General features: G+C 38.8%; 1 protein-coding gene across 5 annotated transcripts in view; it reads left to right on the top strand.

Moving 5' to 3' along the window:
• The window catches only part of ADGRG6 (adhesion G protein-coupled receptor G6), a 1156656-nt gene that overhangs the window by 947138 nt on the left and 195808 nt on the right, over positions 1-13710 (top strand). For all 5 annotated transcript variants that reach the window (XM_044058511.1, XM_044058431.1, XM_044058747.1 and 2 more), the window contains 2 exons: positions 812-952; positions 1052-1186. In XM_044058511.1, coding sequence (XP_043914446.1) covers positions 812-952; positions 1052-1186 — 276 coding nt within the window. The remainder of the gene's footprint in view (positions 1-811; positions 953-1051; positions 1187-13710) is intronic.

Here is a 13710-nt window from a genome sequence, read left to right as displayed (position 1 = left end):
TAGAATTTGCAGGAAATAAAAATAAAGCTATATGTTGATATATTGAAGTTTTGTCAATTTATATGTTTTAGGTGAAAATGTCTCTATTATCGATCATTTCCTCTTCAAGTTATATTTTTCCTCCTTTGTCATCTTTTATATATATATATATATATATATATATATATATATATATATATATATATATATAGTAAAACTTAAGTAAGAAAAACAAAGTCACTGAGTCATAGTCAAAAAAGTATAACATATCTGATATATTACCTCAAAAAAACAATAAAGATCTTGTAGCTCTGCACATGCTATTGTAAAGTAGTAGGCTGGTAGTTAACTTAAATTATTCCAAGAAATGCATAGAATTTAATTACATTTGGAGTAAATTGGATTAGGATTATTAAATATGAATTGCTATCACAGATTTTAGAAATAATGTCTAGAGCTGCAGGAACATGAGGTTTGTCTTCATACTTGTAAGTAGCAACGTTTTCAATGAGCATATAGGGAAAGAAACTTGGGATTATGAAAGAATAAAGCAGTGAATTAACTTGAACCAAGAACCATACTAGCTAGATACTAAACATTGCCTAAGAAAAAGGCATATTATGGTTCAACCTGAACATGGTACTTGGATATGTCACTCGCCTCACTGAAAGTTAATCCATTGCTTGACATTGTTTTAAATGAAAGTGGGAAGGGGGATATAACAAAACATATAAATGAAGATAAGACATTACTCTGACATTCAATGAAACCTACTCCCTTTAGTTGCTTTAGTTGTTCTTCCCTTAACACTAATAGTACATTTCTTTAACAGGTAAATTTTGGAAGTCATGATACCAGCTCTTTGGCCAGTGTTGTCCTACCACCATCACTTTTGGAAAACCTAACGGAATTAGAGCGTGATATGTTATCAAGGTCCCAGTTCTCATTTTTTCATAAAATCGGTCTATTCCAGGTAAGTTGTTTTGCATTTCCATAAAAAGTACTGCCATTGTTTATTTAGGAATTCAACATTCCCAAAACCATTATTAAAACTTTTTCTTTTATTTAAAAGGACAAACATTTAAAAAATCAGGTGAACAATACAGAGAAACTCATCAGTTATGTGGTGGCAAGCAGCATTGGTAACATGAGCATTTCCGGCCTACATGACCCAGTCCAAGTTACAGTTAAGCACGCACCAAATAAGGTACATAGTTATCATAATGAGTAAGTGACCATAAACACACTGAAATAAAGCAGAATATTGTTGTTGAAGTACATTGTTTATTTTAATGACTTTATTGAAGACTTTTGCATGGAATTATATTTTCTGATTTTCCACTAACAAAAGCAACAGTAGTCATTAAAAGGAAAGGCAAGCAGATTTACTAACCACTATTACTTTTTATACTGACATAATTATTCTTCACATTGTTAACATATTTCAGTATCATAACTTCCTAAATTTCCCTTGCATCCATCCCTTGTTTTAAACGTCATTATTTTTGTATCCTCATCACTACTTTATCATCTTGTCTCTTTTTGCATCATCTGCTTGCTCTGCCAACCTTTGCTCTCCTACATTTATTTCCCCGCAGAAATATATTTAACATGATCAGTCAATGTTTATTTGACTTTACTTTAGTTACATCTTAATTTCTCTTTTTATCTTAGCTTTGTGTTAAAAAATATGTCTCTAAACTATAATTACCACTTATATGAAGTGATTTTATTTTTCCTTTATGAATTTTTGCTTTTACACTTTTGATTTTCTGCTTGGACCTGCTCAAAAAACAGACGTTATGCAGGGCAACACAATCATGAAAAAGAAATAATTTTAAAATTATACAGGCTGATTGGTGACTAAATTCTCCCTAGATGTGAATATAGTATGTTTGTGTTTTGTGTGTGAGTATGTGTGTGTGTGTGTGTGTGTGTTTTATAGAAGAAAAGCCTCAAAATCTGTTTCCCTTCTCTAATTAACATATAAAGTCCATGGATTGTGGTTGCTGTTCACAGAGTTACAGTAGGAGTTGGGTGCAACTTGTGTGCATGAATGGATGGAATGAAACATTAAATTATAAATTGTCAAAATGTAAATATTGATTTGAAAGCAGCAGGAACACAAATTATCACAAGCCACAAACAGCAATGAGTATGCTTTAAAACAATTGTTAAAGGATTCCAAACTGTTTTTGCAGAGAAACTGTACAGTGTGCACCTGAAGTCCCCATACTTCTGAACTGTAAATAAACGAACTCCAGGTTTGTAGTAACCCATCTACAGGGAAACTTTGAGATACATATACATCTAAGTTTTACCTTCTCTGTCATCTAAGAATTAATTGTTGTTGTGTCTTTCAGATTTTCCCGGTTAGGGGTCGCCACAGCGGAACTCCGGTCTGCTAATGATTGGCAGTAGATATTTACGTGCTGAGTTGCCGGCCCTGACACACAACCTTCAATGAAGGTACGCCTATTCACGCATGTCTCCACACAGAAGACGCTGTAGCTGAGAATCAAACAGGACAACATCTTACTGTGAGGCAACAACGCTACAGGAGCACCACCACTGCAGTTCAATCTAAGAATTAATAACGCCCTACAAGAAAGAACACTTTTAAAAAATGACACATACCTGAAATCCTTCCATTTTGAATCCCACATGAAACTGATGTTTTACTCCAAAAAAAGAAGTGACAGCAACTACTGTCAGCAGCTCTTTTATGCCACTGGTAGAGTTGCTAAAACAAACCACAATAATTCATCAGAATCCAACAAAGGTATATGCCATCTTGACATCTAGCAGTCATCCTTTCTGTTTTTCCTTCCACTCCTTCCTTTCTATGCCTTTGTAATCTTATTATATCTTTTATCTTTAACAGATCACCCCAAAACATGAAGCAGTGGGGCTCATTTGTCCTTCAGGACATTGCTGTATTGTTTACAGTATTTATTGTTCTATTCCAGTTTGTACTCAATATACCTATTGTTATATTCAGGAGAGAAACTGCATTAGAATTTTGCAGTTCTTTCTTAAATGACATTTCATGGCTGTTCTGGCTTGTAGGAACATAATCAGTTCTTCCATTTTCATTTGTGCTCCTAGAAGTGTCAATCCGTATAACTCAGTCTTCCAGCCACCTTCTCTATAATGCCCTTAGGTATTTTACCAAGAAAAGGAAATGCCCTCTTCTACTTCTTATGGATGTGAATACATTTTATACAAAGGATTGATGCAAGCTGGTAAAAATAAATCTGAATGGGCATATATGTGAACATTGTACCAAATACCTGATGCAGAGAATGTAACTTATTATAATCATCTGTGGTGTTACTGCATTTTGGAGAAGAGAAATATCCTCTGATAGTGACTCTCATATTTTGTCTCCATCTAGCCAAATCATTGTCTGTTTCATCAGGAATCAAAAACAAAGCTAGATGACACCTGACCAAATAGCTTGCTCTCCAAAATGTTATCTTTGTCACCATTACATCCTCAGTATTCATTATCCTTTGTTAAGCTTTTCCTTTTCAAAAGCTTTGGTTCAAGCCTGCTCTGTTTTCAAAGTGCATTGCATATGTTATATGCATCTCATTTACCAGACTATTTTTCCACCACTCCTTTACCGAAAAAACTCTCCTAGCTCATTTGCCATGACTCTCTGAGTTTAACAGTTGTCCTGCCTCATGTATCTCATGGATTTTTTTCTCCTCATTTTTGCACACTGCTGGCTGGGTAAAACACATCCATTTCTACCATATTCAATTCAGCTTGTTCACAAAGTTAACATAATTCTACCTCTGCACCATCTAATTGAAAACATCAGTTCATCACATTGCAAAATAAAATTAGCTGACTACATGAAACAGTTTAGGCTTGCAATCTGTGTGATCTATACAACTGCAGTGTAAAAATTGGCCTCTTCAATGAAAAATGTCTTTGAAGATTTCTTGAGGCAAAGTACAGCTGTGGGTCCTTTTGCTGTCCACTTGCAGATCTTAATGATTTTTATGCAACACATAGGAGCACCTGACATGTGTCGGCTCCCTGTTAGCACAATCACAGCTTTTGTTGAATAATGATACTTGTAATGTTGAGTTTTATTCAAAACATTGGACACCCGCAATGCCAGTGATGCTGTTTCTGTCTATTATTTTCCAGCAATGTGTGCTTATTGTTAAGGGGATTGAACGAGTTTCTCTCAAATCTGTCTTTTTCAACACTAGCTTTATCAAATTAGCCAGTATTTCCATTACCAAGAAGAACATGCCCATAAGTACGTGGCACATGAGCCAGTGGTTTATTCCTGTACAGAGTGAAACTGGTCAATATATGCAGAGTCTGTACTTTTGTGAGATAAAGTGCAGAGATAATGTGGCATGACCACCCAAGCCAGTGATTGTAGCCCTTGACGACTGCATCCTGTGGCAGTAGGGCTTTAGCTGTTAAAGCATCACATGTGGTCCCTACGGTGACATTGGCAGCCATGCCACGAACCAAGTGGGGTTACAGCATTTCCCAAAATATGTCTTATTACAAGGATGCTGATTGGAGCACAAAGCTCTCAGAAACTTTCCTGGGTGAAAGCTTCTGTGGACAGCTCTCAACCTAGGTGATCTGCAAGGGAGATCCCTGCACCCTTAGGGAATAAATGGGCTCAAGTCTCGTTGGGGTTGACTTACTGATCAGCAGATAGAGAGGAAAAAATACCTATGAAAAAAGTGATCAAGACAGGGAGCAGTTAAACATTATCTTTTATTCCATGTATTGTACATGTTTCAGAAAGACTGTGTCCACATTAATGTTCCCCAGGATGTGAAGAGAGAATGAAATGAATAAAACTATTAAAACCTGTTGAAAAATCTCATTAATATAAAGAAAAAATTACCAAACTAAACCAAAGATTAAGCCATAAAAGGAAAGAAAGTATAACACATTTAAAATAATAAACATTTCAATTTAAAATTTAAAATGAGTCACATAGAATAAATCTTACTCATCTTCTTATGCAATTGAATACATTGATGGTAGAGCAAAAAAAAATAAAAACTACAGTTGTTAGCCACCTCCCAAAATATATGACAAATAACAGCATAACATTAAGCTCTAACATTAAGTAGCCATCTTACAAACATGTCCCTTAAAATCCTGTGGGAGCCATCTTCTTAACTGAAGATGTTCTTTAACTCATCTACTCCACTATGAGTGTTTACCAAGGATAAAATCACTTCACACACAGATATTAAAAATATTCTATGCTGATCCAGAAGAGTCTGCAACTCACTTTCAAATTCCAGTACTAAAACCTGCACCTAGCCTCATATCTCAACTTGCTGATATCACCTGAAAATAGTTAATAAACTAAATAAAGCCAAACTGACTAACTACTAACTAACTAACTAATAAAGATTATTTAAATGTAGCTCAACTAATGCCCCCTGTAGAGAAGCCTCACCTGGTGAAAAGCATTGTTACCTCTAATACACTGATCTAAATGTGTTTCCCTTCTCTTCAGCAGTTTTGCTTTCTGTTCTGTACTTCTGCTTCTGCTGTTCTTTCCCTACCTGCAGTGACTTCAAATCAAAGGGAGGCTACAGGAGACAGCTGAATGGGTGGGGTCAATGGGACGGGGTGTGGTCAACTAAAAGGGGTTGGAACTATGCGCAAAACCACAAAAACTGGGGCTTTAATTAAACACGCTGCCCTGGGTGCCAAACCGTCATTATGACAGCCCAATCAAGACAAAATGAAGTGGAGAAGAAAAAAATATTTCAATGCATTGGCTACATGACAGCTTACTTAATATCTAGATGGAAACAAAAAGGTTGTGAGGCATGAAAAAATAAAATACTTTTTAAATACATTACTGGAATGCCAGTTGAAATCAAGTATAAAAACAAGCAAAACTCAACTCAAACCACTTTTTCTTGTGCTGCAGTTCTAGTTATAATTTATATTCAGCTTTATAAAAGTACCAAGTAACATGCTGTAAGTAGCAATCTCTGTGATACTGATTACCACCACTTGTAAAAATGTTTCTTATCCAAAAAAGACCTGCTGCCTGACAACAACTTTCTACTTGTTTCATGGGGAAAATATGATCAAAGTAAAAAATGAACATCAAATCACAAACAAGCTCAAGATACATTGCTTAAAGGATTACCGCACAGGTTATGGACCACAGATGATAGATTGGCATTCTGTTTAGTTTATGGATAAAGCCTGCAAACATGACTGCAAGTCTCCAACAAATGTAATGAGCTTCTGAAAATACTGTAATCTTGTCCTTTATTACAAATACTGTCATATACATTTCAATACCTAAGGCTTATAGGCTATCTAGTTATATAAATATTCTCTGCATGGCAACAACAAAAAGGCATTCGATGTTGATAATTCTTTAACAGTATGCTTATTAAAGCTTATTTGCATCTTACAATCTCAGATAAGCTTATTTGATGGTCATTAAAGCATTGCTACTTAAATACAGAGCAACAGGCACTGCAACAACATGCATTTTCTGAATAATAAGAAGCATAAATCAACAGTATAAACATATGACAGAAAACCAGAACATTCTGCAAAATCAAGGACCGATGAAAAGCCACTGTAGTACTTGTGTCGACCTTGGATGGGGGGATACATTGCACACTTACACTGCATAACTGCTCCTTGCCTTGCTTGGACACATCCAGAGTCACTACATGGGGGAGTGGGGTGCAACAAGTATGTCACAATTTGAAATGTCTCTGGCCAACAGTGATGGCCCTGACACATTTATAGGTTTATAGGTTTATAGGTTTATACTAGGCTACCTGCCCTAAGGCATTTATAAGCCTAGCCTAAATTTTTGTGGCTTACGCCACCCCTTATATGAAAAAATACTGTGCCCATTAGTTTGTTGTGCCTCTGTCCAGCAGTGACACAGAGATGATTCCCGGGATAAACCTACAATCTCCCATCCACAGGTCAAGATTTCTCTTGAACAGAGCCAGCGAGGTGCTCTGCCTCACATGGACTGGGATTTTATTCCACAGCATAGGGAGTCTCTGAGTGATAAATCTATCCCTCCAGCACATCCTATTTATATCCGTGCTAAGGTTTAAGTCACTTGCTCTAGTGGTTTTGGTGGATTTGGATTTTTTGAGGTGGAGCATGTCCATTAATTCCATGTTGGACATGGCCTTGTATGTCAGGCACATGTCACCTCTGAGCAGACGGTATGCAACTGAATAGAGCTGGAGTTTCTTCAATCTGGCAGCATATGACAGATTTTGGAGTCCCTTTATCCTTTTGGTGAGGAACATTTGGGGTCTCTCCAATTGCTGCAGATGTCAGGTGAGATACATCCCGAATGGGGCATTGTACTCGATCATTGGTCTGATAAGTGAAGAGTACAGGGGAACAATGACCTCACTAGATCTGGATGTGAATCCCTTCATGATCAGGTGGGCAATGTAGAAGGTCTTTCTAACCACTTTAGCAATGTGAGTGTCAAAAGAAAGGCCACTGTCAACCTGGGTCCCCAGGTCCCTGATAACCTCTTCTGTGCTTAGTGGATTGCCACCTATATGGTAGCTTGGGGTTACCTTGTTTTTCCCGAAGGGTATGACTATACATTTTTTGGCATTTAACTTCAGGCCATCTCTCTGGCACCAGCTATCTGTTTCCGTGAGTCCCTTCTGAAGGATATCCGTGTCCGATGCACTTTCCACTATGGCGCCCAGTTTGCAGTCGTCTGCAAACTTTGTCAGCCAAAGTCCTCCCATGTTGGCCTGTACTTCTGAGAAGTAGATGCCGAACAATAGGGGGCCAAGGACCGAGCCCTGTGGGACACCACTTGTGACCAGCTTGGAGTCTGCCATAGCGCCAGCAACTCTAACCCTGTGGGTTCTGTCCTTAAGCCAGTTTGCAACCCATCTTGTGACATATGGGTTTACATTTAAGCTGGTAAGTTTTTCTACAATACCCGAGTGGGGTATTGTGTCGAAGGCCTTGCAAGGTCAAGGTAGGCTGTATGGACTGCCTTTCCTCATCAATGGCCTTGGTGACTGCTTCAAGAAGTCAACCAAGTTCAAAAGGCATGATCTTCCCTTGACGAAGCCAAACTGGGTCGGGTCCAATGTCTGCAAGTCCTCTATATCTTTGTTTATGAGCTCCATTATGATCCTCTCCATAGCTTTGCAGACTAGACTTGTTAAGCTTATGGGGCGGTAATTACCAGGGTCCGTAGAGGCACCGCCTTTGTGGAGTGGGACCACAGTTGCTGTACGCCACTCCTTGGGCACGTATCCTGTGGTAAGGCTGAGATTAAACAGCTGCCTTATGTGCGGGTTTAATTCCTCATTTAGCTCATGTAGCACACATCCGGGGACACCATCCGGTTCCCATTGACACTGTGTTTTTAGCTTTAGAGAGAGCAGCTTTCACCTGCGCATTTGAGATGTCTGGGAGGCTACACTCTGCTGGTTAGGATAGTTATCTCTCCTTTAGGGGAGGGGTGATGTTTGCACTGAACCTGTCTGCCATTATGTTGGCAATGTCTGTGGGTTCAGTGATTTTTGTATCATTTTGGACTAATTCTGAGCATATCTGGGAGTTTCCACCCAGGTTCCTAACATAGCTGAAAAAGGCCTTATGATTGTCCTTTGAATCCATGGCAATTTTTCTCTCAAAATTGGCCTTAGTTGATTTTATGAGTGCTCGTATTTTTTTACTAATAATGATTAGGGGTGACTTCCCTTTTATGGATTTTGTTCTAACATGTAATAGCTTTTTCCTCTTATTGTAAAGTTTGTTAATGGCTGGGGTCCACCAGACTGGACATTTGCCCTTTGTGGAAAGAGTCTTGGTTTTATTTGGGATTGCCTGATCCATGCAGTCCTGGAGGTGTTCATAGAAGGCATTTGTAAGGGTTTCCACAGCTTGGGTTGTGGTTTCCACTGGCTCAGTGGCCTTGAAGGTTACCACACCAGTCTTGAGTAGTGTGAAGTTTGCTTTAGAGAAGTTCTTCACTGTGGTCTTTTTTGTTTGGGGTGGGGGCGGGATGTGGATTTCCAGTGAGATTAGTTTATGATCAGATCTCACCAATGAGGGATATACTTCCGGTGTGGAGCATTTTGTCCCCATGTTTGTGATAATGAGCTCTAGTATATTTTCTCTTCTCGTGGGAACAGTGACTGGCTGTTTCATGGCATTTGAATTTATGAACTCCAGGAACCGTTGGGCTAGAAAGTTAGGGCTTGAGTAATGTTCCCAGTCTATATTCGGGTAGTTGAAGTCACCCAATATGGTGGTGTTTGGAGATACATTTATACCCTCCAGTGTCTTCAGGAAGGCTGTGTGGGGTTCCTGAGTTTGAGAGGAACAATTGGAATTTGCCATACCTTTCAACTTCAGAGCAAGAAATCTGGAAAAAGCCATAAATGGAAGTGGGACAAAGGCCCAAAAATAAGGACAATTTTTAAATACTGCTCTTATAAACTTAGAAAGATAAAGAGAATAGGAGGTCTTGCATTACTATGAATGTTCTGAAGGTATGAAATCTGAAACTCAAATGACTGTCATTATTTTGTAACTTCAATCTTTAATGATTTGCCACTAATTTACCAAAAAACCTCAATTTTATGAAAAATGGACCAAAAACGTAATGCAAAAATATAAAATAGCCACACAATACAGCTGTGAACCTGTCAAAAAATGGACACTTTTTTAATATTAGTACTGTTAGGTTGAGCAGCTGACAAAATAAGAGAGTCTACATGCATTTCTAAAGTAGAAGTAATCTGTACTTCCGATCATTACAATTATTTATTAATTGTAAACCCGCCACGTTTCTTCCAAAATTGCCATTTTGCGTAGGGATTATTAGGGGGAGAACAACATTTTGAACCAAAATTGGGGACAGTTGAGAGGTTTGAATATACCTAATTATATAAAGAAATTTATTTGTGCATACCTCTCATCCTTTTAACACAGGAAATCTGGACAAGACCAAATATATTGGGGGAACAAAAATAGTACTAAAATTGCTCTTGTATAAACTTAGACAGTTGATAAAATAACAGGTCTTGCTTTAGCATGCATTTTTCTGAAGGGTATGAAGTCTGAAACTCAATGTTTCATTATTAAGTGACTTCATTCCTAAATTATTTGCCAGAAAACCACAAATTTTATGAGGAACAAAACAAAAATAAGATGCAAAAATCTATTAATTCTGTGAAAATCTGGACAGTTGAGGGTTATATTTTAGCTGGGACAATTGTGCAGCAGAAATCCTACATGCCAAACGTAGCTCACAAAAAAACCCCCCGAAGATCTAAGAGAAGTGATTGCTTCAATCTGACTTCATCACTTTCAGTAGCATTCAGATTCAATCAGTGAAAATATTCAATAGCAAAAAAAAGTTTGTGCTTGTAGACAGTCAATTTAACTGGTTCATAGGTTCATCGGTACATACTGGGCTATCTGCCCGAAGGCATATATTAGCCCAGCCATGTTGTGCAGTATTCACCGCCCCTTTGGTTAGTTCCCTAGGCCCTTGATCTAGCAGCTGGTACCCTTGGCCCCTATCTAGTAGAGCTGTTGGTATGATCCCTGGTGTGAACTTTCTGTTACCCATCCACTCATCAAGGTTCCTCTTGAAGAGTGATAGTGATGGGCTCTGTATTATGTAGATCAGGACCTCTTTCCATAGCAAGGGAAGTCTTTGCGAAGGGAATCTATCCCTCCAGCATGTTCTATTCATTGTCGTGCTGAGGTTTATATCCCTAGAGCGTGTAGCTCAAGTAGATTTTGTTTTGCTAAGATGAAGCATGTTCAACAGTTCTGGGTTGGACATGGTTCTGTATGTTAGACAGAGATTGCCTCTGAGAAGGCAGTATGCAACAGAGAAAAGCCTTAGTTTTTTCAATCGTGCTGCATAGGGCAATTGTTTGAGGCCAGTAATCCTCTTAGTGAGGTACCTCTGTGGTCTCTCCAGCTGCTGGAGATGCCTAGCCAGGTACATTCCAATTGGTGCATTGTACTCAATAATGGGTCTGATGAGGGAAGAGTAGAGGGGCACCACTACATCCTTAGATCTTGATGTGAACCCTTTCATGATCAGATGGATCACATAGAAGGATTTTCTAACCACCTTGGCAATATGGTTATCAAAGGAAGGCTGACTATCTACTTGGGTCCCTAGATCCCTTATTACTTCTTCAGATTTCAGGGGGTTACCTCCTATGTGGTAGTTCACGGGTACTCTTTTTCCAAAGGGGATTACTACGCATTTTTTAGCATTTAGCTTGAGACCATGGCTTTGACACCATGCATCAGTCTCATTAAGGCCCTTCTGGAGGATATCCATGTCAGCTGGAGACTCTATTATAGCACCCAGTTTGCAGTTGTCCGCAAACATGGTCAGCTACAGCCCTTCAGTGCATGCCTATACTTTTGAGAAGTATATGCCAAACAGGAGGGGTCCCAGGACAGAGCCCTAAGGCACACCACTCATTACTGGTCTGGATTTGGACATAGATCCCACTACTCTTACTTTGTGGCTGAGAGCCAATTTGTGATCCATCTTGTGATGTAAGGGTTTATGCCCAGGTTGGTGAGTTTATCAATAATACCCGAATGAGGAATTGTGTCAAATGCTTTAGCAAGGTCAAGGTAAGCCGTGTGTACCTCCTTTCCCTTATCTATAGTCTGAGTAACTGTCTCAAAGAAGTCTACCAGGTTCAGGAGGCATGATCTGCCCTTGACGAAGCCGAACTGTGTGGGGTCAAGTGTTTGGAGGTTCCCAATCTCTCCATTTATGAGTTCTATAATGATTCGCTCCATTGCCTTACAGATCAGACTGGTCAGGCTTATTGGTATTATTATTGGTTTCTAATTGAATACATCCAACCAAGAACTGGGAGGGGGCATACGCGAGCTGATCAGATAATCAATAAACACCTTCCTGATTGTATTAAATTATACTCCTTGTATAATACAGTGCAGTTGTTAGAGGGCATTTTAAATTTATTGTTTTGAACATTTTTCCAGTAAACAATGAAGCAAAATGCATGCACCAATAATGACAAAACTGCTCAATTCAGAACATTTCCATCATAAAAGTCTACTCAGACTTCTACAATCCATCAGAATCAGTAAATATGCACAATCTCTGCAGAAGTAAATGTCATCTAAATACTTCCAAATGAAAGAGATCTGTAACTAATGAAGAGGTTGCTGCTAGCAAACAAATGTTATATTTCATTGTTTCATCTACAAATAAAGTGCCTGTTGCCAGTGAGGAATAAATTGCTTATGTTACATTAAAAAATGATAAGCTAGTAATATTGCAATATGGAATGGATGGCAAACTGATAACAGGTTCATCTTTACTAGGTATCTCCACCAAAGAGGACATTCTCAGGACTGCAGCATCCACTGCCTTTAAAAGTAGAACACAATACAGTATCACCAATGCATCTAAATACTGTGGGAGTGGAACCCACAGTCTTCTGCATCAAAAGCACGTATTTAACCTGTTATGCTATTAACAATGCAAGCAGACTCAGCATAAGCAGCACTAAACGTCTCTTCCGCTGAAGTTCTTAGCTCCTTGTAAAATGCACTCAATACTCAACTGTATCTCTCAACTTTGCAGCACAAAAAATCTGGAAAAAGCCAAAATGTATTTAGGGGGGACAAAAACCAGGGACACATTTTAAATGTTGCTTGTATAATCTTGGAAAGTTGATTGAATAAAGTTTCATGTTACCACCATGCATTTCACTGCCAAGTCTTGAACCCAGGACCCTATGCACTACCATCAGAGCAACATACCACTATGCCAAATCAGCTGTTTCTTGAAAGGTGGGAAGACTAAAACTTAAATGGCTATAATTTAGTGAATTCAGTTCTCACCATAGCACTCAACCTCTTAGCACAAAACACCTGGCCGAAGTCAATAATGGGGGAATACAGCCCCCAAACATATTCAGTGAATTCAGTTCTCACCATAGCTGTCAACCTCTTAGCAAAGAAAACCTGGACAAAGCCAATAATGGGGGAATATAGCTTCAAAAATAGGGAAATTTTTCAAATATTGATCTTATAAACTTAGAAAATTGCTAGACTAAAAGGTTGTAGTCTGAAATTAAAGTGCCTGTCATTTGCTGATTACAAAAACCCAGAAAACCACAGATTTTATGAGGAACAGAACAGAATAGAACAAAAATGTGAGGCAAAAATCTCAACAGTTTTCACAAATGGTGGTTGGTAGGGAACTGAGTAATTTTAGCCACCAGGTATATTTAACTGGGGCATTTCATGCACACACACACACACACACACACACACACACACACACACACACACACACACACACACACACACACACACACACACACACACCTTTCCCTGAGAGACAGTACCTATATATATTCCTCTCTTGTAGCATCCTTTCCCTTAGAGTATATTCCTTGTAGCAGCGAATGGAGCGCCAAATACAAATCCCTTTTCCCTTCCTTCCCAGGAGCCAATCAGTGGATTTTACAGTCCGATTTCTCACGTACGTGACTGCAGACATTGCAGTCCGATCTCCTTCCAATCTATGTCGTACAAACTGCATAGCCCTCTGGGCATTGGTGTACCTATGCCTCTTTTTGTAATCCGGACTGGTGAAATGGCAGTCTGGATGAGCACACATGCGCAGTTCTGATCCAGGCTGGTTAAACAGCAGTCCAGATA

The sequence above is a fragment of the Protopterus annectens genome, chromosome 1.part0, assembly GCF_019279795.1.
Source record: "Protopterus annectens isolate FY-2018-M chromosome 1.part0, PAN1.0, whole genome shotgun sequence".
Classification (NCBI taxonomy): Eukaryota; Metazoa; Chordata; order Ceratodontiformes; family Protopteridae; genus Protopterus; species Protopterus annectens.
Note: the sequence above shows the minus strand (reverse complement) of the source record. Positions and strands in the feature narration are given on the sequence as shown.